Below are 27,419 nucleotides of genomic sequence, written 5' to 3'. Positions count from 1 at the left end.
TGGTTCTTCACTGTATCCGCTTGGGTATTCTGGTTCAAAATCAATCCCTTTTGAGTTTTGTAATTTGGCTTCACTCAGGTTAAATTACTGGCTGGTACCATTGTTACTATTTTTCATATGCAATAAACATCGCTGCTTTCAAATTCCACATTCTGAATCTGCAACCAGCAACCCTTTCTTCTCTGCAGTTTGAATCTCCGCACAGGTACCTCGCATTTCAACTCTCATTCTCTTGAACAGAGATCAAATCACGCTTCAACTTGTTGCAATTCTCTGATGGTTTCTGTTTTCAATTCGTTCGAATCAATCATGCTTTCGATTTTGATATTTTACACTCAGAGTTAGAGATAAACTTGCAATGTTAAGTTCTTTCAGAATTCACATTCAACTAGTTAGCTAATCAGAGTTTTTTTGTATTTGCTTTCTTGTTTCGGTTTGATTCGTAGGAAAATGGAGAGACTCAAAAAGATGAAGGGAATGAAATAGTGGGAAGTATTTGGGTTTATGTTTATTACATTTTGATGAATAAACATGATATAAATAAATCTTTGTTCATAATATTACTAATTGTTTGTGTAGCTTAACTGGTAAAGTGTGTGTTTTGCCACTTTCATGTCTTGGGTTCGAATCTCCCCCACCCCTTTTTAAGTTTCTGATTTTTATTTAATGACGTGTCATTTGAGGAAATAAAAAGAAAAGTCACGTCAGCCCCTCCGTTAGTTTTTTAACGTCAATTTGACGGAGGGGCATTCGCTATACTTTCTCAGAACATTGAGGGTACAAACGTTGACAAAATTAGAAGAAGGGTGTCATTTGCACGCCCCTAAAACATCAGGGGCACAAAATGCATTTAAGCCAAAAATGATCAATGACAGTCTAGCAGAATTCCTTCTTTCTTGGGAGGAAAGGAAGTTTCACTAATAGAATCAGCCTTGTAGCTGTTCACAATTATGGAACTTACATTATCTGTGCATCAATTATGGTAAAGTTCAACATCATTTTGTGATCCAATAAAATTAGTTTATACTCTTGTAAAGTACATTTCTTGATATGTAAGAGTTTTGATCTCTCTGACAAACTTTTTTTTGTATATTATCCAAGAATCATATAATTTTACAATCGACTTTCACCCCTGGTTAGCATCTCTGCCTTGCAAGTAATGTACAAATTTTGAAGTCACCAACAGAACACATAACCAAGGGATGAAGAAATTACAGGATCAATTGTTGGTAAGAGCTGCGTACAGGAGCTGGTTCCATGTATCAGGTAACCCTGGCAGGCACCAGTGGCTGCAGTCATTGCCAGAGTGATCCTCGCCGTAGGTAGAAGGGTGTGCATCTTTCCTTAGTTGCGAAAGGAGTGTAATGTCAAGCAGATAAACTGGATTATTCATCTTCTTTAACACACTGTTCAGGATGTTAGCTGCTTGAGGTAGACCTGCTGGATATGTTGAACCAGCTAATGGTTCAAGTTGTCCACTACAGCTTCTCTTAGGTTGATTCCACTCCTTGCCTCTGTTTGAGTCAAACAGATATCATAACATTAAGTTTCAGTTTATTTTCTGGATTGTTGCATCTATTAATTGCTTCCAACTTCTAACCAATTTTTAGTATAATTTCTCAATTGTTTGTTGATAGTTTTGAAAGATATCCATTACATACAATTTGTTTTGTATAAGTGAGACATCCAGCACGGGAGGCAATCCTATTCGAAGCGGGAGCATCCATATCAAAATGGGGCTAGTTCTTCAAGGCCACATGTTTTTTCCATATACAAAACTCAAACTCGAGGTCTTGCTTATGGTAATGAAGCATGTATCACTTGAGCTAAGCATGCGTTGTTATCCATTACATACAATTTAAGTTTTAGGTCTTCATTTTAATATTCAATTGAATCAAACTCATTTAAATGCACACAAGAAAGAGATGAGAGTAGGAGTTGCTTACTGATAATGAGTAGGGGAAATGCCTTGAAAGAAGACTTTAGTTTTGGAGGGATCAACATTGAGATCAACCCATCTAGCCCAAGTGGTCAATCCCTTAGTGTATGCCTCCAAACGGTCCATGTTCTTCACCAGATTGGGTCCATCTCTGATGTAGTCCCATCTGAATATCACAATCAAAACAAAGGGACAGGGAATGAATAATTTAACACTTATAGTAGTGCTAACTCAAAACAACTTTACAATGTGGTTGTATTAATTTATGGCAATTAATGATGATTATCATACTAATTAAAAGCATACCCTTGAGATTTTCCAGTGTGGATCCACCAATGCCATGAGTTGAAAATCAACATGTCCATGCCTTTCCAAGCATTTCCAGCCACAATGGAGTCCAATGTAAGCACTCGACCAACATTTTCTCGAATGATGTCCACTAAATATGGTGTGCGGTATAGCTGTATTGTTACTCCATAGTCCTGCAAACACAGGCATCATCATCACCATCAATCCACTTTGGATGGCTGAAATTCAATTGCAACACCCCCAGATGTATGACAAACCAGACAATTAAGTGTTTTTTTTAGAAACGTGATTTTCAAAAGCAGAAACATGTATTTGTGTGCATAAAATATTAACGTGCAGGACAATCAATGAATCAAACATGCCCTGCTCTGTCAAGATCACTATCAGAAAAAATAGTATTATAATGCTATCATTGCCCTATATGCTTACAATTTTTTATCATTGATAATTAGTAAGTACCTAATTAAAGGTGGGAGTGTATTTCAATGGTGAACAAACTATTACTCATTAACCATCATATGTCTTTCAAAAAAAACCATCATATGTTAATAATGATAAATATTATTATAATTCTAAAGTGATTAGGATAGAATAAAATTAGCTGCAAATTAAAATTAAGTCAGCAGTTAAAAAATATAAATACGATATAACAATAGAGCAAAGTTTGAATATCAGTTAACATAAGGGTAAATAGACATTTTTTGGTTACAAGAGGAACTCAGTTCAAATAGACATTAACACCCACTAAGAATGAAAGTTTGTTTATTATATACAGTATACACATTTAGCATGAAAAAAATTAAGCTGGATTTTATCACAAACAAGGCACAATTTGTGGTATGACAATGTTGACATGCCATAAATGGTATTTAAATATGAAAACAAAAGTGCCATGTTCTGTGATTGATAATTGTGAGCAGCCTCCAACTTGTAATCACAAGTTGGCATGGCCTGCCTCACATCTTGTCGACATAATTCGTCTACATCTATATGAAACCTCTGTTTTCTGGCTTAATTTTGATGAAACAATTCTCAATTCCATAAGCTTCAATGAGAGGAAGTGAGAGTTTTTAATCAGATATTCCATTAGGGTTGGGTTAATAATGAGTGACCTGGAAATTTTATAGCAATTTATAAATCCAAATTTCATTATAACTATTTTATTCCAAAAAAATTTGTGGGCCCCTTCTCTTAAGTACTGCATTAGTAAACTGTAAGCTTTTGGGTTCCTTCAATCCAAATATTGGAAATTATGTCTTCTTATTGCAGGGTGTGAGTGTTTTCTTTTGGGCTATAAGTACTTTTATTGCTATTTGCCTATTTTTATGGTTAAATATGTTTTTAGTTTGTGTAAAATAAGAATGAATTGAATTTGATTCTTTTAAAAAGAAATTATAGCTTTCAATCCCAATATTAATGAAATGAATGAAATTAGACACTCAGCTCATTTTATTGTGGTATGAACCGCCACTAAAACTAAATGATTTGTGGCAATTAAAATTTACCGTTAATACACAAAAACCGTCGCCAAAAATACGACATGGATTATCTTTTTACAATATTTAATGTTGGAGACTAAGAAGTTTTTTTAATAACCAAATTCAATTTACCCATAGGCCATATCAATACTAACATCAAAAAACATATTTAACTTTGTAATCTCTGTTTGTTCCTGGCCCAGCAAAAGGAATCTTGTCTTACCCAAAGGTATGCTGTCTAGATTAGAGAGATAAAGTTCTACTACTCCTTTAATCCTTTATTATAGCTTCTTTTTTTGGTAAGCAATCCTTTATTATAGCTTCTCAACTTAACTTAGTAAAAGTGTAAAACAGCTAGAGATAAAAATGACATAGCTGGGGTAGGAGAAAGAGAAATAGAAGAACCAACAAGGGACATGAACCATAAATGAAAAAGTATACACAGAAACAAACAAACAAAAGACATGAAAATGAAGTCAAACGTGTGAGGCTTGCATTCAGTGAACACTGGTGATTTATTTACCAAACCAAGAAGCAGACAAAGATATAAAATACAAAAGCAAACCTGGAACGTCACAGTAGACAGTGACTCTTTCCTCAAAAAGCTGGTCTTTGCATTCGGCACCGACGCGTGAATCATACAAGCCAGTGATTCCCACATGTTCAGACTCAGTGAATCACCCACAAACATTATCTTCTTACCCTTCCACCTGTTCAGAAAATCTTTCCCATCGAACCTGTACCAGAATAATTGCAGTCACATTAACAAAAAAACAATTTATCAAACACTTGGTAAGAGTTTAACTACTAGTCCTAGTATGTAATGTAAAACGATAAGGATCGAACTACTGTAGACCGTTTAATCAAAGATATTCTAATATCATGTCAAGAACTAATTATCCATAAAATGAGATCACATGAATAATTTTATATTCACTACAATAAATCCAATGGTGATTAACAAGTTGATGTTGGTTTGGATCCAATGGTAATAAATTGATACATGAACATGGAAATTACCTGGGTAAGGCACATGAATCAGGTTTCCAAGCATATTTGAGGTACTGAGTGTCAGGTCTTCCATACTTTTGGCAATTAAACTCAGAATCAATGAAGGGGCAAGATGAAGAGTCATAGAGATGGTTGGAAGGATCAACAACCCATGTTCCTATGAAAAAATTGCACCCTCCATTCACTACTGGTTTTTTTCCTCTTAAGCCAGTCACATTGTGGAAATTTTGTGCACTTGCTTGGCAAAACAGAGAGATCAGAAACAGAGCAATGACCCTGAAACTGAAACCCATCTGGGATTTAAGAGAGAGAGAATGGGTAGTGAATGAAACTAGTGTGGGTCATATATATATAGAAGGAGAAACTGGAAGAAAAAAAGAGTACTCGGTGGGTTCCAATGGTGGGTGCTGATAATGGGATCTTGGGTGGAATTGTCAATGGTATGTGGGGTTATGAAACTGAAGAGCTTGGTTTTAATGGGGAAACTCAGATGTTACTTTACTACCACTACGTTATTCTACTACTACAGTCACGGAGGAAGCTGAAGAAATGTTCTTTCTTTTGCATTTCATTGGTCTCTCTCTACCCTTAACACTGTCACGGGCCAAATGGAATCTATTGCACTCAATTTAATATTCACTTTACCATTTGCAAACAAAAACAAAAGTTATTCAATTTATGTGCCTAATCTCGTGAACCATGAGGTAAAACTAAAACACTATGATTTGACCGTATCTGTTTGTCATGAAAATAAGAGTGAAATAGGAGGATCAACGGTCTGGATTACTTGGTAGTTGGTAGTAGTTAACTAAGGCCAATCATAGGCATTAGTAATGTCAATTTCAAACCTACATATAAGTATATAGCTATATCAAGTGTATTTATTTGAAATTCAAAATTGTATGGCCAATGTAATTAATATACTTCAAATAACTTTGAGTAATCAATATCAATATCAATCAATATCAATATCAATATCAATATCAATATATATTAGAAAAGAAGAATTTCTAGCATGACGTGTCGCTCTTATAGGTCAAGTTAGTGACGTGTCGCTCCGAGATTAATTCTCACTTAATTATTTACACGTCAGCTTTTCCACCTATTAATTCTCATTTAATAATTTACACATCAGCTTTTCCACCTTGGCCCTATTTGCCACATTAAATTTTAGATTTGATTAGGATTTAGGTTGTTTATTTCTTAATTTAATCTTAATTTATTTTTAGAGCATCAATTAATTTTTATGGTATTTTTATTGAATTTTCGGATTTTTAATTAATTCAGAATTTTATGAGTTTTTATTGTGATTTGCTAGATTTTGATAGTTTTTATCTAAATTTATTTAGTACCTTTTTTAATTTTAGATTTGATTAGGATTTAGGTTGTTTGTTTTTATGTATCTTTGTTAGATAGTTTCTGTTAAAAAAATCTTCCTAAAAAATATTGTTTTTTATATAGAGTATCAATATCAATCTATATTAGAAAATAAAAAGGATTAGAAGAGCAAAAAAACCTTCATACGTTCTCTATCTCCAAAATTCTCACACAATTTTCTCTATTTCCCCCTTCTTCATCTCAACCATGGCAAACCTCATATCATATATGCTTCAAAAACAACATGGACCTTCACTTCAATTAAATTTTTCATTATAAATTTATCCCCATCACAATTGGGAATTTTTTTTTATGGTTACAGAGGGAAATCACAATTGAGATTTGAGAGTGCATGTTCTTCAAACTCAAAAACGAGTTTCTCACTTCTTGCTTCAACCTCTTTGTTCCAGGTATGTAAAAAACAATGCTTTGTGGCTTTGTAGACTAAGAATTGTTATCACTCAAAAGTCAAAGACATATCATTTTCCTCATATCTCTGGTAGTCCTTCTTCTTCAATTTTAATGATTCTTTCATGTAGTTTTAGAAGTGTCTTTTGATCGCCAAAGCATGTTTTAACTCATTCTATGTTTCATTATTATTGTTTTGTAATGTTCATGTATTAATGTGTTTGTTGATAAAAAAAAATTAACATTGATAGATGAACATCGCATTTATTTTTTTCATTGTTATGTATGTTATTTCAACATTTATCTGTTCTCACTGGTCATGAAAGGTGAATTGTTTTCCATCTGTTCTCACTTTTTTAAGGGGGGATTAAAAGTTTCTTTGATGTTGTAAGCTGATGAATCAGGCTAACCAGATCTTACTGCAGGTGTTATCCAAATCTTAAGGTTAATGGCCATAAGTACGTACTTTAATTTGAGGCATGTACTACTAACAAAGATTGAGATATAGGTGCATTTGAATGTATGTGAACATTTATACAAACATAGTCTTAGTGACTAACATAAGCAAGGTGAGATCAATAAAAAAAATATTGTGCATATAAAATAAAAATCAGAAAAATTCACTAAAAATACCATAAAATTTAATTAATACTCTAGAAATAAATCAAAAATAAATTAAGATAAAATTAAGAAATAAACAATCTAAATCCTAATCAAATCTAAAATTTAAAAAGGTATTTTTTATGAGAATATAATTAACCTGAGATCAATAAAAAAATATTGTGCATATAAAACAATAGAAAATATATATATTTTTAATTAATCGAGGTATGTGGAAAAGTAGTGTGATTCATTTCACCTTGCAATTTAGATTTTTTCATAGTTTTGGTGGGATTCTTCTACAACTGAATACCTATAGGTTAGTGTTAATTTGGAATTGTCAAATCCTATTGCTAGGTTGCATTTTTTTTTCTGGAATGGTGAATTTTCTTTAGAATTTTATGGTCCCTTATTTGATTAAGCTAAATCTTGAGAACATTTATTTGTTTGCATATGAACTTTTTGTTGTATATTTTATTAACATTTCAAAAGATTTAAAGTGAATTTAAATTAAAAATATTTATCTATTTATGATTGGCATCCCGTTTATGTTTACAATTAAAATATTGATTACATGGTTAATATGTTACCATTCAATATTTCCCTCTCTGTTCTTATATAAGTTTTCTTTGTGCCAAACGTTACCTTCCCTCTCATAATGTACATGGTAAAAGGTTTTCAATTCTCGTGAAAAACATACCGCCAGTCTACCAGCACCTTTCATAAGTTCTAAACCATATAGTTACATATTCCCTTAAGAGTGTTAATTAATTTTTATCGTATTTTTATTGAATTTTCGGATTTTTATTTAATTCAGGGTTTTATGAGTTTTTATTGTGATTTGCTAGACTTTGGTAGTTTTTATCTATCTTTAATTAGTACCTTTTTAAATTTTAGATTTGATTAAGATTTAAGTTGTTTATTTCTTGATTTTAGCTTGGATCTTTTATAAAAAGTATCATTATACTTTTTTTATACAATCATTATATTCTAAACTAATTAATTGATATTATTTTAATAGAATAAATTTAATATAATTAACTTTAGTATTATTTTCAAAATTTTAAGAGTGTATATTTATATAAGTATATAACTATAATAATTTGATAGTAAGAAAAGTACGAGGAATACAAAATATTAATACATATGTACTATAAAATTATGACCTGAATTTATTAGTGGTAACAAATTAGAGTTACGAGATCTCACGGGGAGAAACATTTTACATGAAAATGAAAAATACGAGTTAAAAAAAAAATTCATTTTTTATAACTTAAGTGTATTTTTAATAATTTAAAAAATAATTATATATTTATGTATTGTTATATATCTAAAACACAAAAGCATTACCCTTTATGCAACACGAGTATACATCTTCACAAACAAAATTCAGTTATACCTCACATATGCAAAAATTAAAGCTTTTAGTTTATTAACTTCTGTGTTTTTCAAAATTTGTGCTCTTTAAATATCTACATCTTTATTATGATTATTCTTATATTCTTAGCATCTTAAATATTTATAATTTAAAATATGAATCGATGTATCAAATACAATAGACATATTCCCCGTGCAACGCGCGAGTAAAAAAACACTAGTAAGAAAAGAAAATGATGTGAAATTTACAGATGAACACATAAATGTATATGATTGCCATGTAGACTAATGACTTGATAATAATACATGAGGTTGTCTAAATGACCTATGAGAAAGTTTAAGTTAAATAACTCATCATCCAATCACATTGAATATAAGAGAGTTGAAATTTCTATATTTTATTTATTAATTTATTTCAAACTCATTTATCTCCAATGTGATTAGATGATGAATCATTTAATCCAAACTTTTCATTGGTCATTTAGACAACCCTATAATACATGTGTTGGATGAGTAGGATTGCTCTCATGAACAAAACCACAAATTAAGCTTGGCAGTGCCACCCACCGAAGCCCACAAGTCCAGTACTCAACAAACCCACTACACTACGCAACCCATAATAGGGCCCATGGGGCCCATTTTCCATTGTCTGCTTCAACTTGATCGGGTTCCCATCATTGTTCATAGGGGCTGTGGTAAGCAGTGCACATGCATTTGAACTTGCAATTGATAAAGTGCAAAGTCTTTATTAATTGATGATCTTATCTCTTAATGCACTTGCAAGTTGCAACACAACAACAACTTCAGGTTATAATCAAAAGATAATTTAAGCTAGCATCAAATCAGCCATTAAGTCCAAGTTGGGTTTTAGTCCTTGTTGACAACAGACTTAATCAAAATATTATTAACAGCAGATTAATCATAAGTCTATTTCAAAAAAAAAAAAATTCCTAGAATTGCTACATCAATCATTTATGTAGACTTTGTTCTGCGTAAAATAACCACCTACATGGCTTGATCGAAGAGCTTAAGAGATGTGCAAAGCATCTTCTTATGGAGTTATGGTTTATGTGTTTCATCTTTTTGTGTATGCAATGCATGTTCTAAAATTTATGTGGTTGACTTAGTCTAATAGGAAACCAAAGCCAGATCCTAATATTTGAAAAAGGCAATCTAATTCACAGTGAAGCAATGAAAGATGAACTGTAACTAACTTAGTGACAGAAAATTCTGTCACAAATCATGAGAGACAATTTATCTGTGGTTCAGTAGTGACGGAATTACCGTCACCGACTTTTTTTTTTTTGTTATATTGGAGGGACTGATTTACTTTTTCTTTTTAAAATTATACTATCAAGATTTTTTTTAAAGTAAAATTATCAAGTTAGGAATATAGAAAATTTTCATATTATATATACACACACATATTTAGTGATGGTTAGAAACCAAATTTATTTTTTTAAATTTAAAAAAAAGAAACCGAATTATAAATAGGATAAGGAATAATTGAAATGTTTTTTTTTAGAAAAAGGATGATGCACCGACGGTTTAAAGTTTTTTTACACCGTCGACCAATCAGATTTTAATGATGTGTCATGTCAATTAATGAAATTAAATAAAAAGAGAGACATGACACATCTTTGAAATCTGATTGGTTGACGATGTAAAAAAACTTCACACTACATAAAAATTAAACTATTTTTTTCCCAGGAGGAATAGTGAATAAAAATGAATTTGAATTAAAATTTTGAATAATTATTTAATTTAAATTATGATGACATATTATACTTAACTATTTAAGGGATATTTAAATGAGTTGAAAAATAACAAGGATAAGACTTTTTTTGAAATTAAGGATAAGAATTTGAATTTATATTAAATAAGGGTTAGAATGAGGGAAAATGATATATTGTAAATTTTAATCTCAAAAAAGGATTATAAAATTTAAAATTTAAAATAATGGTTTGTATTGAGATAATTTTGACTTATTTAGAATCTTACCCACCTAAGCTAGAATTTGTTATAGAAAAATGAGGGAAAATAGTTACAAGAAGATAGTACGGTGATGGGAAATATCAAATAACTAATCTATTAATTGAATGAAAGATTGTTGTGCCCTTCTAGTCTTTGTTCCATTCACAAAAACCCTTCTTTACTTTTTGGTTCCTTTCTCCAAAACCCAGAACGAGTAATACTTGACTTGTATGATTTATGTGTTCATACTTCAACGTTGCTGTAAATAACTACTAGGCGATCCACACTAATGAAGTGGCGTTTCCCATTAAAAAGGTAATCCTAATTATGGTGTTTTCTATATTTCCTCCGTCTCCAAATCACTCCTGCTACCACCCACTATTCAATACCTTGGTGTACGATGTACTATATTGCATGTTTGGAAAGCATGAGGAAGGATGTTTAACCGTGCTTTGTATAATGGTTCATTCTTTAAGAATTACCATCATCGTCGAACGGTATTCTTCCCTAGATCATAAAATTAACCTTTTTCACACTAATTGCATGAGGAAGGATGTTTAACCGAACATGCTTTGTATAATGGTTCATTCTTTAAGAATTACCATCATCGTCAAACGTATTCTCCCCTAGATCATAAAATTAACCTTTTTCACACTAATTGCATGAGGAAGAATGTTTAACATGATTTGTATAATTCTTCATTCTTTAAGAATTACCATCATTGTCGAACGACATTGAGATGTCCTGGTTATATGGAAATATTGTTAAGAATATGCCACAATGATTATCTAGTTCAAATAACAAATTTCATTTAAGCATGACTTCTAAACTCTTGCTGAATCATTTGTTTCATCACATTCCACTAATTTCCTCCTCTTGTATAGTTGTTTGAAGCAAAGTAGAAGAGCAAAAATGTTAGAAGAAACTTCTAGCAAAAGACAACGAGAACGGGAAGATGATTGGTCGAATCTTCCGCGTGACCTGCTGTCAAATATTGCAGATGATTTGGGACTGATGGAGTTGATGAATCTCCGTGGTGTTTGCAAGGATTGGCGCAATGTTTCTTCAGAAAATTTGCTCAATCAAGTGGAATCTTTTGGATGTGATCCCTGGTTTCTTCTCTATGATGGGGAAGGTTCTAAGTGTTCCTTGCTATTAAGCAACCACGATAAGATCTGCACTGCCACCATTCCTGAACTTGAGGGGGCAACTTGCCTTGCATCCCATGAAGGATGGCTACTAGTCTTTCGCGGCGGTTCAATGTTCTTCTTCTGCCCCTTTTCCATGGCGAAAATAGAGCTTCCAAACTGCCCTTTCACTGAACTATCTGGTCATGTTGCAGCATTTTCAGCTCCTCCCACTTCTCAAGATTGCCATGTTGTTGTGATTAGACGCGGCGATGATGGTGAATTAGAATTGCACTTGCTTTCTCGGGGGCACGACACTTGGGCTAAGCACAACCGTAATTTCAGAGTAGAACAATTTAGTACAATAGCGGCTGCAATTTTCATTCAAGGGGTGTTTCATTTCCGGGACGACAAGCAAGGGTTAGTCACATTTGATGCTGCTGCTGAAACTGAAAAATGGACTATTTATCGTATTATAAGGCCAACAGAACCTGTAACAACTGCAACTACCTTGAATTATAGCTTACGCACAGGCAAGCTTGAATCCATTGATTTCAGTAAATTGGGATTAGATAGAAAGAGAGTTTCAATTTCTGCATGTGGGACTCTATATTCAGACTATAGTGACAACGGTGTAGTTGAGAAAGTGATTCCAGATGAAAGCATTGAGGCAAATATATCCTCTATAGGATCTGAAAGCCCTCACTTTAAAGGAGTATGGATCATGCCAAGATATCATACACCAAGCATGGATCATAGATGGTAACTTAATGGAGGTTTTTTTTTAATCTAGTTCTTATTTTGTGTTGAGACTTTCATGGATTTGTTATTTATTTCAAACTTAGGATTTTGAATAGTTGATTTGTGGATGAATCACTTTCATTTGAAGAAGTTTTTATTTAGATGTATCCTTTAATTTTTTGCTGTGTATGTCTTCATGTTCAGGTATGTTTATATTGCCATGATTTCAACTGGGTGCTGTTTTATGTATGTTTTGTGCTGTCCCTTGAAATTATGTTTTTTTACCACAAAAACTCTAGCTAGTTCTAGTTCCACTCTTGCCATAAGGGTCAATAGATTTCATGAATTTGAGCATCGATACAACAGTAATAACTCTGCCTATCTTGCTCCATGTTAAACCTCAGGCTACAAAGGGCACAATGTCTCCATCCATCTTTAATTTCCTACCCTGACTCGTTGAATCTTAGACACACATTGCCTAAAAGAGATTGTTGATGCTGATTAACATAAGGTTTATTATCTCAAATTGGGAATTAACAAATGAAATGTAGGATATATTGTACAAGAAATAGAGCTACCCCAAACAATTAAATCGAAACCACCTCATAGAACTAGAAAGTGAAAGAATTTTAAGGGTAATTATATAGAGAAAAATGTGACAAGATAAAGCAAAAAGTGTATGTTGTTTCGGTAGAACCTCACTACATTGGAACATTGAGCCAAATTAAGGCCACTAAAGCCAAGAACAATTTGGAGGGTTGAAGCCACAATAAGGGCACGTATTATCCTCTCAAATTTCTGTACATAAGTTACAAATAAGGTAAACAAGGACTTATGAGAACCTTTTTTTCCCAAGTGGACAGGTCTCGCCCTATATATATTGGCGGGTCGGGACCTGATACTAAAGACGCACTTCATCCTTCTGCACAAGGACTCGGCGTCTTGCGGGCATATGGACAGGTCCCGTCTAACAAGATACTTGCGAGACCTTAACGTTAGGACATCGCTGGGCAAGGCGAGTCAACGGAGGAGCTCGTTAGTGTCCAGATAGGCTTAGTTAGTCGTATGAGTTGATTCTAATGCCCAATAAACCATAGATAGACAAGGCCCAAATGTAATAGATTAGGGTAAATGTAATAGCTCCACTATAAAAGGCAAACCCCCATTAAAAGGTTCATTCTTATGTTCAACAATGACTACCATAAACCTAGAGAAATGTCCTCATTGTTCATGTAAGAACATCAAGGTATCCCCACAACCGACAGCTATGAGACTAATCCTTCGAGGCTTTGAAATCACGTTAAGTGGGAAGGTCTCTCCCAACAAATGCTTCTCCATACGCATCGCCCAAGAATCGAACCCTAGACTAGATGGTTAAGGAGTTTAACTATCTACCAGTTGTGATACACCTTGTTGGTCTCAATTCAATTTATGAATAAATGTACCCTAATTATTTTCCAAAAATAAAGATGATTTCCAACTTTACATCGGCAAGCGACTAATATCAAAACTAGCAACTTAACTAGGACAAAAAACAACTTTAACCTAGTTAAAATTCAATAAAAGAAAAGTTATGAATTATTGTAAACTTAACAGTTATATGAGACAATATTTTAAATATTTATTTTTCAAAAGTATCCCACTTTTTCAATCTACAATAGCTATTTTGCAGCTGACTATCTTATTGTACTATCCATTATTGTGTGAGTGTGAAACATCTCGATTCAGCTTCAACCCTTCCTTTAAATAAAGGTCCCTAATAAGGTCTTTTGAACCCCGAGGTTGAATGCCAACTATGGTGCCGACAATACTCGAAGCTAGTCTACACGCATTATTCTTCTTGGTTATGCCCGATCCTGCAAGTCAAGAATCTATGAATGATGCAACGACTTTCCTCTCTGACGAAGTAGAGTAAGGATAGGCAGAGACTAAATTGTATGTATTCACTTCACATCGAAACTAGAACATGATGAAAAAAAAGTATTTTAAATGAGAAAAAAATGTAATACACCGACTCTATAAATGAGATTTATACCGTGAGACGATCGCATTTGAGTGAAGTGGTAAAAATAGTTATTTTATTTAATTAAAATAATTTAAAACTTTAAATGATATGATTCATATCTTTGAAATTTGAAACTCATTTTAAATTGTTAACATGATTAGCAATATAAGTGCAAGTTTTTTTTTTAAAAAGAAAGTATAAGTACAAATTTTTTTTTTTTTTATGTTCTACAGAAGCCTTTAGAGATTGTTAAAACAATAAATTTATTTTTGACAAAAACTAATAATTAATATAAAAAATGGCAAAAATTTAAAAACATTGTGGAGATGCAGGGGATCGAACCCTGTACCTCTCGCATGCAAAGCGAGCGCTCTACCATTTGAGCTACATCCCCATTTGAAAATTCCACCGCATATTAAATATATAACCAATAATCCCTCCTGAACATCTCATCCATATACATATTCGAAGGAAAGAGAAGCTGAACGGTGAAAAGAGGATAATGGCTTCGTTATCAGTGTCTCCATGGATAAGCATGCGAGTTCCAACTGCTTCTCTCGCTTTCACTGCTTCTTCTTCAATTCCAACAACTTCTTCACTGTCTCTCCACAACACTCGCTCTCCATTGCTCCGTTGCTCCTTCCTCTCTTCCCCTTCTTCCCTCTCTTTCCCTTCCTCTTCGCTTTCAGGTACTTCACTTCACTCCCTCCAACAACTTCTACTTCTAGCTTTTTTTCTTTCATTTTCGATTTACTGTTCATGGTAGCAGCTGTTTGCAATTGTAATGTCTTCTTTTTTGTTTTGAATTTGGATAATTAAGCATCGGAGAGGCAAATGAGACTATAAAGTTAGATACTTGGTTGAAATTTGCAACTGGGTCAATGTCGTGAAAGGATAATTGGGATTAGGGTTTATTATTTAGCTGTTTGGATTTTTATATATGATGATAATTGATAAACATGGTGGTTGCATTTCACCTATTTGGGTTGCTTTTGTAAAAATAAAAAAATAAAAAAACATTTTTTTTTGCAGTTCTTGCTTCAACACTTTAATAAGCAATTCCACATTTTGGTGCTTTTTTTTTTCTCCTGATGGGTCTTTTTTTTTTTAGTACAATTGAGCTTGAGCATGGTAACAGTTTGGAATGAAAGTTCCTTCTATGGGTTTTAAGTGAAATCTATCTTTTTTTCCAATATAAACAAACAGGAGTTGATGCTACTGCTTGCTACTACCTACTGAAACAATAAGGTTGAGTTGTTGTAATTGGATTTGGATGAATCTTTCTTCTGAATGCAAGTAAAGCAAATAAATTTATTACATGGCTACATTTTGGTTTGGTTTTCGGATGGAATGCAGTTAGTGATGGGTCTGAAGTTTGAAATGTAAATTGAAATAGATCTAATTTGCATCCTGCCTGTTTCACAGTTACTATTTGGTGCATCTGGATTAACCTGGAATACCTCATTGATATCCTTTTGTAAACGCCATTGAGTGATTTTGATCTGGTTCTTACAGTACATATTGACATCGATAACATTAATATTTGTCTTTCTTTGGATTTGGAGGAGTTGTTAGAGACATGAACATGATTAAGTGCACATTTGGATGCAAACTAAAGAGCTCTTATTTGAGCTTATTTAGTGCATTTTCTAGTAGGTATGCTCCAATAAGCTCGTATCCAAAGTCTGGCTCTAGTTCTGACACTTTTATTTTTGTAAAGGCTGGTATGGAGGGTTTAACTCCTGGGTCATTATGCACTCTTCCTTGCTCAAAGTAAAAAAAAAAAATTGGTAGGAAAAAAGACACTCCAGTGTAACATTTGCCTATGTGTCACACAGGGATACCTCAATGACATTCTTTTGTAAACATCATTGAGGACATTAGGAAACTCAAGCAACACCTAACTCTAAGATTAAAATTCAACATATTTTTCCATTGATTCCTTGTGAATAGTTTGACATAGAAAGAAAGGAACTGGCCTGAAAGAGAGAAGAGAATGGAGCTCTTAACTCTTTATGTGACGTGCTTTCAATTGTTTGGTGCATTTGTTTAATCTGCATGTATATAGTTAAAATTAAAATAATTTGATCTCATCCGTTGCTCAATATTCAGGATTGTCACTTGGATTGGATTTGATATCTAATGCTGGGACTGGAAATGGAAAACGCCGTGGCCTGGTTGTGAGGGCAGGCAAGAAGTTTGCCCTTTGTCAGACCAAGAGAAACAGATCACGAAAATCATTGGCACGCACCCATGGCTTCCGCAGAAGGATGAGAACAACAGGTGGAAGAGCTATATTAAGGCGCCGACGTGCCAAGGGACGGAAAGTTCTTTGCACCAAGACCCACCCAAATAGTGGCAAATAGTGAAGAGCACTTAAATTTATTCTAGTTCTGAGGGTAAATGTATTTATTCCTCTTAACTTGTCCGCATTTCAAGCTTTTCTTTTCTTTTTTCCCCAACAGTGGTGTTTTTTGTACCCAATGTATTTTAAGAATTTATTATTTTTATGCTTAACTTGTCTTTGAAATCTATGATTCTTGCTAAGTTGCATATATACTGGTGCTAGTAAGTTGCAAAACAAAATGCAAATTAGACTTGATGGAATGACAAACAAGGTAACTAGTTTTGCATATGTAATACTGTCTCTCTTGTGCTAACCTTATTTTTACTGGTAAGTTTTCACTTTGCTTTATTTTTTAGTGTGTTTCAAGTTTCAACTTTCAGTGACTGATACTTCTTTTGCTCACAACATTTCAAACTGATTTTTGCTTGTTGTAAGAGATCTCACATTAGCATTAGTTGGGTCACAATATGTTGTGAACAATGCCAAATCATGTCTTCGTGAGGGTCTCATTTTTGGTCCTCTGAGTCTTTGACTCCTCTCATTTATGTAGTGTGAGTTCTATGTTCTCATCTCTCATGTAGTCATGTGTGTTGTATTTGGTTTGGAGAGACAATGGCATTTGGTAGTGGTAATTCAGAGATTGGTGGAATCGTATAGTTAGACATTTGGGTTATGTCCTCTTGGGTTTTTGTAGTATTAGTCTTATCTTATGAACTTATGTTTCTTATGGTTATGGCTTATAAGGGCTTATGCTATTTTATGGTTATGTATTTCCAGTTGAAGTTTACTCTAATAATGTGAATAATTATTTTTCTTATCTATGTGATTTTCTATGTTGTGTATTTTATTAAGTATAATTTTGCATTTCTAATTGGATCCTGTGATTCAATCTATGATCCTTCAATTTATGATTTTTCACTCTCACAATCTCGAGTAAGATCGCGATCTTAACAACCTTGGTTATGAGAAACCCTAGATAGTAACCACTGCCCTCGGGCTTCTTCTCCTCATATAGGGTATTTATCCCCTATATATAGATTTCTCCTTTCATAAATGAGAGTATTCCATCAGCAATGTAGAATTAAACTTTTTATTATTTTAGATTTTTTTTTTAGGTCCTCAATCTGTCAAGTAAAAAAAAACTACCTAGATAATAGGTTGAAGCACTGTGGCAATGGTGGTGAATGTTGGCATCAACCAAGCCCAAGAGATCAAAAGCCATGTCAAGTATATCCATTATGCAATTGTTCTTGACATTCTGCCACCAATCCGCCCCAAATTTTTGCATCTTTCGAAGGTTTTAGAAATAAAGTGGGTAAATAATCCAAGATGCAATAGGTGGGTGAATAATCCAAGAAGCAATAGGTGTTTTTTATGATCATAAATGAATCGCCAAAGAATTATCTTGTTGAGGAAATTAGTGATGTGCATGAGTGTTGCAAGGATCGCATGGTTGAGATGATTCGTGTAGAGGATTGTGTCAAGCTTTGACCAGTGACACCGAGGTACTGTATGGTCCATTGGGGTCTTCTAGAGCTAGAAGTACATACTTATTCTACTAGTCCCCTAGGATGGGGGCTTCTCTACCCACACTAAGGGGCAGTTTTGTTTCTTCCCCTAACCACACTCCACCACCTCCTTCCCAATCTTCTTTCACATCCATTTCTTAGGCATAAGAACAAAACTCAAACCTGTGGATACCTCCAATGTGACTCGCAATAAAATCCGCTTTGATTGAGTTTTGAAAAGAAACCGAACCAAACCCCTCTAAACCTGAAGAGACAAGGATGAGGATGAGTTTGAGGGTGCAAATTCTGACCCTCGAACCCAACCCTGATGTGATTTGAACCATAATAGTAGTTAAACAATAATATTTTTGGCGTATATTTGTAAATTATTTGAATTAAAATGTGTTTTTTACATGATTTGTTTAAAAAATAATTAAGTGGCTACAATTTAGAAATAACGATGACTTAGATTCCCCTCAAGGTTTCTAGAACCGATAGAGATAATGTCTCGGGTATCATATTTTTATCTCTGTCTTCCTCAACTATTGCTATGCCTACCATTTTTCTTCTTATTTTTTCCTACTTTTGCCGGCCTCAACCATTTTTTCCTCCCCAACCTTTAACACTCCGCCCCGTTTTCCTTCTCGTCGTCTTCCATCTTCCACCACCATTTTCCTCTCTCTTTGTATATCCCTCTCTTACCCTCTCTATTGTTTATTTTTTCAGCAGGTACCCTTTCTCCTCTTTGTGAACCAAATGAACATTGCTGTACTTGACTTTAATTGGTGCAGCTGAAATCGCGTTTAGAAAGTTGCACAGATGGGTTAATGCAATTGAAATTTGTCGTTTTTGTTAAAATATACAAAGAAATTTTCACATTGCTAAGTTGGAGACAAAATCAATAGAATATAAACCGGAGAGTTACAATCTCAATTGCCTTAAGATTTTTGGGTAAATCTTTTACTCCAGTGTCACAAAGCTTCTACTACAACGTCCCAAGTCCACTCTTCTTGATCCAGGCCCGCACGCATAAGACAAACATTCATATAAATTTGTCTTGATAATTTGTACGTCATTTTAAGATCTTAACGTGCCTGATGGGTTAATGCGATTGATGCCATTAATGGAGCTTAAGTAAATGGCAATCAAGGTGCTATCAACAATTCAGAATATCACCAGGTCTTGTATAGTATCCCAGTTTTTCCATGCTAATTTTTAACCTTTCTTGATTGACTTGTTTGCTTGCGGTTCGTAGCATCATTTTCTTGCATACTAAGTTTGCTTGATATGCCTAAGAGTCATCTTCTTGAGGAAGATGGTCATGTGAACGAGTGGTCCAAGAATTGTCATGGTTGAGAAGATTCCCACAGAGGAATAGGATTGATTCGAGCATTAACAAGAGACATTGTCATAAGATGATATAATTTAAATAAATATCCGTATATATAAAAACTGGCTTATACTACTCTTTATAATTTTTATGGTAGAAAACTGACCATTGATCGAGTGCATATGTTTCTACTAGTAAGACAAACAATGCTTCATGCACATGGCTTGATAAATCTGTGATTGTAAGACACGTTTTATCTTCGCGTGTTTGATGGGTTAACAGGATTGGCGTTTCTTGATTGACTTAACATCGAGGTCCTGTATCCTTGTAACCTTAATTTCTTGATTGACTTACTTTGATTTTTATTCTTTAATGCAAGTTCGTTTAATTCATTTGGCATGCGATTTAATTAATTTGGAATTCAAATTTAGAACATTCAAGTTATATTTTATTAGCAAATTTAATAATCTTATTATATCATTTAAATTTAAAAAATCAAATTTAGAAAATTCATAATTTGTATTAGTAGTTTTACTTTTACCCGAAGTCCCCATAAGATAGCTCAAGTGGTAGTAGTGAGGAACATATGAGTTGGGTAAGGGGAGGTCAAGGGATCGATTCCCGACATGTGCAATTTATCTTTCCGATATAAAAAAAAATAGTTTTACCAGAACTCATAAATTATCAAAAAAAAAAGATTAATTTCTATGCACCGACGGTGTAAATAAATTTTACACCATCATTCAATCACATCACTTCATTTTATTCGCTCATAATTAATTTTGAATTTAATAATATCTAAAAGGCTTAATACATCAGAAGACCCATGTAATTGTAAAGGGAATCAAATTCAGGGCCTAGAAAATTTTTGCATCAAATTAGGTCCCTAGAATTTTTTTTTTTAATTCAATTAAGGGTAAAGTGTGTCAGCCCCCAATTTTATCCCAGTCATTAATTCCACGTGGTTTTTATTATTATTATTTAATCAAAAATAATAATAATAAATTATTTTTAATTCCAACTCAATTAAATAATCAGAAAAAAATTTAAAAAACTTAATAAATCTCTAATTTAAATAAAATCTCTTAACTAAATAATTACCTAATCTAAATAATAACCTAATCTAATAATCTATTAGTAACAAAAAAACATCTTCATTCATCTTTAAATCCAGAAATTTAAGAACCCAAAAATATATTCTTCTCTTCATCATCATCTCCTCTTCAAACATTAACAAAGAAATATCTAATTCAAAAATTCGTATACACGTTCTCACACATCCCGCACATCCACTCTCCCTCATTTGCAGGTTGGTTCAAAAAATCCCCAAACCATCATTCTTTCCAAATTTCCAACAAGTCTCACATCTAAACCAACAACAAAACACAGAGATTCAAAGGGGAAAGGGAGAAGCGAACCAGAACGGATTCGCGTGGAGGAACAGTAGCGACAGACATGCCGGCGTGTGAGAGGAGAAACAGTGACAGATCGGAACCTCGTGAGGGAGAATGGAGAGTCGTGGTGGCACGAGAGGAGTAGAGAGGACGCGACCAAGAAGGAGGAGTGGAGCGTGGCGACAACGTAACAGATCCGACGAGGTGCGTGGCGGTGGCTAGTAGAGGAGCGCGGTGGAGGCGATTTAGAAGGAAGGAAGGAGGTGGTGAAGTCATCGTCGGCGCCGTCGTGCCCAACAAATCGCACCACCACCACAGCGCTGCAACGTTTCTCTGTTTCAAAGCCTCTATCCCATAATCTTCTTCCTCTCTCAGAGCTTCAATCTAGTTTTTTTTCTTCTGTAGCATTACAAGGTATGGGAAAGGGACACAATGGGTTTTGGGTTTAACTGAATTTTGATTAGGAGGAAGTGGAGGAGGAAGGTTCCAGAAGATGATTGATTATGTTTTTTATATTAGATTTTGTTATGTTAGGTTTTTTTATATGAGGAGGAGAGGGTATTTTATTAGATTAGGTTTTTTTTAATTAGATTTAGGTTTTTATTAAGTTTTTATTTTTTATTTATGCTTTAATATATGAGTTGGATTTTAAAAAATTAAGTTTTAGAATTTTTTCAATTAAAAAAAATTAAAATGCCACGTGGAAAAGCTGAGTAGGCTAAAATTGAAACAACTTCATCAGCATCAGACACACTTTGTTCTTAATTGAATTAAAAAAAAATTCATAGGGACCCAATTGGATGCAAAAAAATTTCCAGGCCCTGGATTTGATTCCCTTTATAATTTCAGGGCCCTTCTGATGTATTAAGCCTATCTAAAATAGAAAATGGAAGGTTATGATTGAATGATGGTGTAAAACTTTTTACACCGTCGGTGCATAGAAATTAATCTAAAAAAAACTAGAAACTCATGAATAATGTTTAATTTGAACAAATTATAAAAGTTATATTCATGTTTTCGGGTCAACTATCTTAGACAAATTTGACCGTATACCATGAAAAAAAAAAATGAAATGACCGATGAAAAATTGAGGTCCATAAAAGACATGGCTACCGATCGAACTTTCGCCAGGAAGAGAATTTCCCATTTATTACGCCAGAAACTAATTAACATGAAGTCATGAACTGAAAATCTATAAATACCCAGAACCTATGTTACTTTGTTCTTCACAGCTACACAACTTACATACATAGAACGTACATTACTCAATTCTATCATTGTTAGTTGTTACAGTTGAAAATGAAGCATCTCAATCCCATAATTGCTCTTTGCACCATGTTGTGGGCATGTGCTTACACAGCCATGTCCAGAACACTGTATGATGAAACATCATCTGTTGTTGCCAAAACGCACCAGCAGTGGATGTTGCAATATGGGCGTTCCTACACAAATGATGCTGAGATGGAGAAACGCTTCAAGATATTTATGGAGAATTTGGAGTACATTGAAAAGTTCAACAATGCTCCTGGCAACAAGAGCTACAAGTTGGACCTCAATCAATTTTCTGATTTAACAAATGAAGAGTTTATTGCTTCACATACTGGACTCATGATTGATCCATCCAAACCGTCTTCTTCATCCAAGAGGGCGTCACCTGCATCTTTGGACCTGAGTGATACACCAACAAGCTTGGACTGGAGAGAGCAAGGAGCTGTAACCGATGTTAAGAACCAAGGCAACTGTGGTAAATAATTACTTTTTACTATATATGTTTCTCTTCTCATTATACATCTTATCTTTCACAATCGCTATGTGGCACGTGAAAGACAATACGATGACTCTACTCTATTTTGTGAAATAACCAATTGTGAATTTTTTAATGTCTTTTGATAAAAAACAGAATTTTTAAAAATCACATTAATTGTAGTAGCTTTTGCAATAATCAATTATTTCTATGTGGGTTTTTAAGAGAAAATCAATTTTATATTTGCAAACAAACTTAGTTTTAAAAAAAACTTTTATAAGAAAATCAATTTTTTGTTACACTCTAAAATTACTTACTTATTTTTTAAGCATTCACAAATAGGTTTGACATCTTTCAGTATATTGAAAATCACTTAATTTGCAAAAAAAAAAAACCGTTTTTTATAAATTTGTATAAAAACTCTAAACTTTAAACTTGTGAATCAGATATTTCATAGTCCACGAGTGTGATAGAGCAACAAAAAACATATATACCCTAATCAATGTACCGTGTACCAAATGTTGCTTAAATTTCCTGGGGGCGAATTCTATATAGTGTATGATTAATCCGTGCTTGGCGCATGCAGGAAGCTGTTGGGCATTTTCAGCAGTTGCAGCCGTAGAGGGCATTGTGAAAATAAAAAATGGAAACTTGATCTCACTGTCAGAGCAACAACTAGTGGACTGTGCAAGCAATGAGCAGAACCAGGGTTGTGGTGGAGGTTTTATGGATAATGCTTTCAGCTACATAACAGAAAATGGTATTGCAAGTGAAAACGATTATCAATACCGAGGAGGTGCTGGAACATGCCAGAACAATGAGATGATAACACCCGCAGCTCGAATAAGCGGCTACGAAGATGTTCCTGCAGGTGAAGATCAACTGCTGCTGGCAGTGTCACAGCAACCGGTGTCAGTTGCTATTGCTGTTGGTCAATCATTTCATTTATACAAGGAAGGCATTTATTCAGGACCATGTGGATCTAGCCTCAACCATGGGGTTACTCTAGTTGGTTATGGGACGAGTGAAGAAGATGGCACTAAGTACTGGCTGATCAAGAATTCTTGGGGTGAGAGCTGGGGCGAGAATGGTTACATGAGGTTGCTCAGGGAAAGTGGTCAATCTGAGGGTCATTGTGGCATTGCTGTAAAGGCTTCTTATCCCACTATATGAATGAAGGCTTCTTATCCAACTATACGTACTTTGAATGAAGTTTATAGCTAGTATCATTTTTTCCCGCTATAATAAGTGTGCGCTTGGGCACCAGTTGATTGTATGAGAAGGGAGAAATATATATTTCATGTCTTTTGCTTTTTTCTTAATGAACGTAGGTTGACCCTGTCATTTTTAGTTCAACTATTTGGTGTGAAGCTTAGGCTTCGTACTTGTATTAAAATTGAGCCTATCAATAAATGAATTATGAATTATAGATTATGTTTGGTTTGTGTTGCAGTTTATCATAAATGTGAAACAGTGAAAGTACTAATACTTCAAGAGTTCTTTTCACACTTTTTTTTCCTAATAAAATACGTTTTTTCACTAAAATTTATTTTGTAATGAGCAATAATGTGAGTGGGTTGGGATATAAACTCATATTGTTTCACCGTTTAATGTTTCATGTTTTGATAAATCTATGATTGTAAGACACCCTTTAACAGGAGTGACGTCAATTCAATGTATCGAGGTCTTGTATATATCCAGTTTTATAGATTTATAAATTGTAACCTTTCTTGATTGACTTGCTTTGATTTTTTTTTTTTCTTTTTAATGCAAGTTCGTTTAATTCATTTGGCATGTTTTTTTTTTTTTTGAATTCGGAATTCAAATTTAGAAAAATAAGTTATATTGGTAAATTAGTAATATTATTATAGAATAAAGAGTCAACAAATATTTTTGTCAAACTTGTATAGTTAATAAAGAATTTAAATTTTTTTAAAGGGAGCCTTTAAAAAAGTTTGTCTTATTAATTAAGTAATTATAGAATTATATTTAATACTGATTCTGGAATAACTGATTGCACTTATTTTATGTTATTTTATTATTTTTTTAATCTTTGCTTGATATTTTGTCATTATAACAATTAATGTAATTGAATTCAACATTTGGTATAAAATTAGTAGCAACATGGTAGAAATTTGCCTATCAAAAACAAAAATGGTAGAAATTAAAGCAATAAATGTCAAACACATATATATAGTAATAAATTTTTCAACCAAAATATTAATTGCTATTAATTCATATATTTATGTGTAATTTAAAATACTTGAAAATTATAAAGTAGTGTGTAATTTGAACAATTCATAAAAGTTTTCTAGTCAGACACTAACATGTTCATGATTCTGCAAATCTATAAATATCCAGAATCAATGTTACTTTGTTCATCACAGCTACACAACTTACCTAGAACATTCTATTCTATCATTGCTAGCTGTTACAGTTGAAAATGAAGCATCTCAATCTCATATTTGCTATTTGCACTATATTGATGTGGGCATGTGATTACACAGCCATGTCCAGAACTCTGTATGATGAATCACCATCTGTTGCCAAAACGCATCAGCAATGGATGTTGCAGCATGGCCGTTCCTACACAAATGATGCTGAGATGGAGAAACGCTTCAAGATATTTATGGAGAATTTGGAATACATTGAGAAGTTCAACAATGCTCCTGGGAACAAGAGCTACAAGTTGGACCTCAATCAATTTTCTGATTTAACAAACGAAGAGTTTATAGCTTCACATACTGGACTCAAGATTGATCCAGCCAAACCGTCTTCTTCATCCATGATGGTGTTACCTGCACCTTTGAACCTGAGTGATACACCAACAAGCTTGGACTGGAGAGAGCAAGGAGCTGTAACAGATGTTAAGTACCAAGGCTATTGTGGTAAATAATCACCTTTTAATATATTTTTCTTCATATTATTTATCACATTTATCACAATTTGCGCGCGACACGCAACAGACGACGGATCCGCTTAAATTGGTCTATTTTGTAAAATAAACACTTATTAATTTTTTGAACTGTTTATGTATGTTTTTGATAAAAAAGAACATAATTTGAAAAGAAAAAAAAAAACGAAATTTGATTATTTGTTTAAGCTACTATTGAATTGATCAATTATTTATGCCAAATTTTGGGGGTTAGACCAAGTGAGAGATACAAGGCCTCGCTCCAAGAATCTGGTGGTGAGTACTGAGTAACATGCCTTAGATGCTTAGTCAAGGCGCTCTCTTATAAAGGTACACTTTGTCCCTTGGGTTGGTGGGGATGGTTTCTGATGGCTTTATGCGCATGGGTAGTGCCAATTAGGTCTCATAATTTGCCTATTGAAGAGGGACATTTAATTGTTGGGGGAAAGGGATGATGTAACTCATTATTCAGGTTTGGGGCTACCAAGCTCGAAGGGTACAATTTATCTGTGGGTTTTTATGTGAAAAGCATTTTTTATATTTGCAAACATACATAAATCATTGTTAAAAATCTCTTAAAATAAAATTAATATTTTATTAAATCATAAAATCAGTTATTTTATAGGCGGAAGCAGACATAGGTCTGACATCTGTCATTATATTGTAAACACTTCACCTAAATAAAAACTCTTTAAACTTGTGAATCAGATATTTCTTGGTCCATAGTAGACAATACTAATGTTGTAACCAAGCACGATAGAAAAAAAAATTTCACACTAATCTGTGTAGCCAAATGATTCTTCAATTTCTAGAGAGTAATTCTAATAGCGTAATGATTAATGTGTGTTTGGCGTATATGCAGGAAGCTGTTGGGCATTCACAGCAGTTGCAGCAGTAGAAGGCATTGTGAAAATTAAATATGGAAAGTTGATCTCACTGTCAGAGCAACAACTAGTGGACTGTGCAAGCAATCGGCAGTACTCGGGTTGCGGTGGGGGTTTTATGGACAATGCTTTCAACTACATAACACAAAATGGTATTGCAAGTGAAACCAATTATCCATACCAAGGAGTTGCTGAAACATGCCAGAACAATGAGATGATCACACCCACAGCTCAAATAAGCGGCTTCGAATATGTTCCTGCATACAATGAAGAGCAACTGCTGCTAGCAGTGTCACAGCAACCGGTGTCGGTTGCTATTGCTATTGGTTATGAATTTAAATCATACAGGGAAGGCATTTATTCAGGAACATGTGGATATCGCCTCAACCATGCGGTCACTTTAGTAGGTTATGGGACAAGTGAAGAAGATGGCACTAAGTACTGGCTGATCAAGAATTCTTGGGGTGAGAGGTGGGGCGAGAATGGCTACATGAGGTTGCTCAGGGAAAGTGGTCAACCTGAGGGTCATTGTGGCATTACTATTATGGCTTCTTATCCCACTATGTGAATGAAGACTTCTTATCCAACTATACTTAGTTTCAAAGCAGTTTATAATATCTAAGTGTGTGCTTGAGTACCATTTGATCATAATGGGAAGGGAGAAATATATGTTTCCGCCTCTCTTTTGCTTTTTCTTAGTGAACGTAGGTCGACTCTGTCATTTTCAGTACAACTATTTGGTATGAAGCTTAGGCTTCGTACTTGTACTGGAATTGAACCTATCAATCAATGAATTATGATTTATAGATTATGTTTGGTTTGTGTTGCAGTTTATCATGACTGTGAAAGTACTTATACTTTCAAGAGTTCTTTTCACTTTTTTTCCTAATAAAATACGTTTTTTCATTAAAATATTAACATACTCAAGAAGACATGAAAGAACTAAACAAAG

General features: G+C 33.7%; 5 protein-coding genes and 1 non-coding gene across 6 annotated transcripts; 4 read left to right on the top strand and 2 right to left on the bottom strand.

Moving 5' to 3' along the window:
- Positions 1-998: 998 nt before the first annotated feature.
- Positions 999-5,336, bottom strand: LOC130723359 (protein trichome birefringence-like 38). Its single transcript, XM_057574365.1, has 5 exons — positions 4,747-5,336; positions 4,292-4,463; positions 2,246-2,421; positions 1,947-2,105; positions 999-1,514 (listed from the first exon to the last, which is right to left on the bottom strand). Exons 1-5 carry the CDS (start codon positions 5,028-5,030, stop codon positions 1,220-1,222), a joined length of 1,086 nt encoding a protein of 361 aa, XP_057430348.1. The 5' UTR covers positions 5,031-5,336; the 3' UTR covers positions 999-1,219.
- A 5,271-nt stretch (positions 5,337-10,607) lies between these two features.
- On the top strand, positions 10,608-12,566 carry LOC130724629 (F-box protein At4g00893-like). Its single transcript, XM_057575904.1, has 2 exons — positions 10,608-10,788; positions 11,358-12,566. The coding sequence occupies exons 1-2, from the start codon at positions 10,763-10,765 to the stop codon at positions 12,364-12,366; spliced, it is 1,035 nt and encodes a 344-aa protein (XP_057431887.1). The 5' UTR covers positions 10,608-10,762; the 3' UTR covers positions 12,367-12,566.
- Positions 12,567-14,667: 2,101 nt separating this feature from the next.
- TRNAA-UGC (transfer RNA alanine (anticodon UGC)) lies at positions 14,668-14,740 on the bottom strand. The gene has a single exon. It is a non-coding gene; the product is annotated as a tRNA-Ala (tRNA).
- Positions 14,741-14,818: 78 nt separating this feature from the next.
- LOC130726501 (50S ribosomal protein L34, chloroplastic) lies at positions 14,819-16,878 on the top strand. Its single transcript, XM_057577778.1, has 2 exons — positions 14,819-15,035; positions 16,459-16,878. Exons 1-2 carry the CDS (start codon positions 14,849-14,851, stop codon positions 16,710-16,712), a joined length of 441 nt encoding a protein of 146 aa, XP_057433761.1. The 5' UTR covers positions 14,819-14,848; the 3' UTR covers positions 16,713-16,878.
- A 5,261-nt stretch (positions 16,879-22,139) lies between these two features.
- On the top strand, positions 22,140-23,991 carry LOC130722034 (zingipain-2-like). Its single transcript, XM_057572618.1, has 2 exons — positions 22,140-22,669; positions 23,256-23,991. Exons 1-2 carry the CDS (start codon positions 22,225-22,227, stop codon positions 23,840-23,842), a joined length of 1,032 nt encoding a protein of 343 aa, XP_057428601.1. The 5' UTR covers positions 22,140-22,224; the 3' UTR covers positions 23,843-23,991.
- A 921-nt stretch (positions 23,992-24,912) lies between these two features.
- Positions 24,913-27,046, top strand: LOC130723292 (zingipain-2-like). The gene is made up of 2 exons (XM_057574285.1): positions 24,913-25,557; positions 26,446-27,046. The coding sequence occupies exons 1-2, from the start codon at positions 25,113-25,115 to the stop codon at positions 27,033-27,035; spliced, it is 1,035 nt and encodes a 344-aa protein (XP_057430268.1). The 5' UTR covers positions 24,913-25,112; the 3' UTR covers positions 27,036-27,046.
- The last annotated feature ends 373 nt before the right edge of the window (positions 27,047-27,419 follow it).

Source organism: Lotus japonicus, chromosome 6 (assembly GCF_012489685.1).
Source record: "Lotus japonicus ecotype B-129 chromosome 6, LjGifu_v1.2".
Classification (NCBI taxonomy): domain Eukaryota; kingdom Viridiplantae; phylum Streptophyta; class Magnoliopsida; order Fabales; family Fabaceae; genus Lotus; species Lotus japonicus.
This window is presented reverse-complemented; position numbering and strand designations above follow the sequence as displayed.

What these genes read in the sequence shown, in the direction of transcription:
- LOC130723359 (XM_057574365.1), bottom strand. Translation starts at nt 5,030, where the DNA reads ATGGGTTTCAGTTTCAGGGTCATTGCTCTGTTTCTGATCTCTCTGTTT. An exon ending in GATTCATGTGCCTTACCCAG is followed by an intron (nt 4,464 to 4,746) that starts GTAATTTCCATG and finishes ATTCTGGTACAG; the next exon opens with GTTCGATGGGAAAGATTTTC. An exon ending in ATTTCCCCTACTCATTATCA is followed by an intron (nt 1,515 to 1,946) that starts GTAAGCAACTCC and finishes TGACTCAAACAG; the next exon opens with AGGCAAGGAGTGGAATCAAC.
- LOC130724629 (XM_057575904.1), top strand. Translation starts at nt 10,763, where the DNA reads ATGAAGTGGCGTTTCCCATTAAAAAG. An exon ending in TGGCGTTTCCCATTAAAAAG is followed by an intron (nt 10,789 to 11,357) that starts GTAATCCTAATT and finishes CCTCTTGTATAG; the next exon opens with TTGTTTGAAGCAAAGTAGAA.
- LOC130726501 (XM_057577778.1), top strand. Translation starts at nt 14,849, where the DNA reads ATGGCTTCGTTATCAGTGTCTCCATGGATAAGCATGCGAGTTCCAACT. An exon ending in CCCTTCCTCTTCGCTTTCAG is followed by an intron (nt 15,036 to 16,458) that starts GTACTTCACTTC and finishes CTCAATATTCAG; the next exon opens with GATTGTCACTTGGATTGGAT.
- LOC130722034 (XM_057572618.1), top strand. Translation starts at nt 22,225, where the DNA reads ATGAAGCATCTCAATCCCATAATTGCTCTTTGCACCATGTTGTGGGCA. An exon ending in TAAGAACCAAGGCAACTGTG is followed by an intron (nt 22,670 to 23,255) that starts GTAAATAATTAC and finishes TGGCGCATGCAG; the next exon opens with GAAGCTGTTGGGCATTTTCA.
- LOC130723292 (XM_057574285.1), top strand. Translation starts at nt 25,113, where the DNA reads ATGAAGCATCTCAATCTCATATTTGCTATTTGCACTATATTGATGTGG. An exon ending in TAAGTACCAAGGCTATTGTG is followed by an intron (nt 25,558 to 26,445) that starts GTAAATAATCAC and finishes GCGTATATGCAG; the next exon opens with GAAGCTGTTGGGCATTCACA.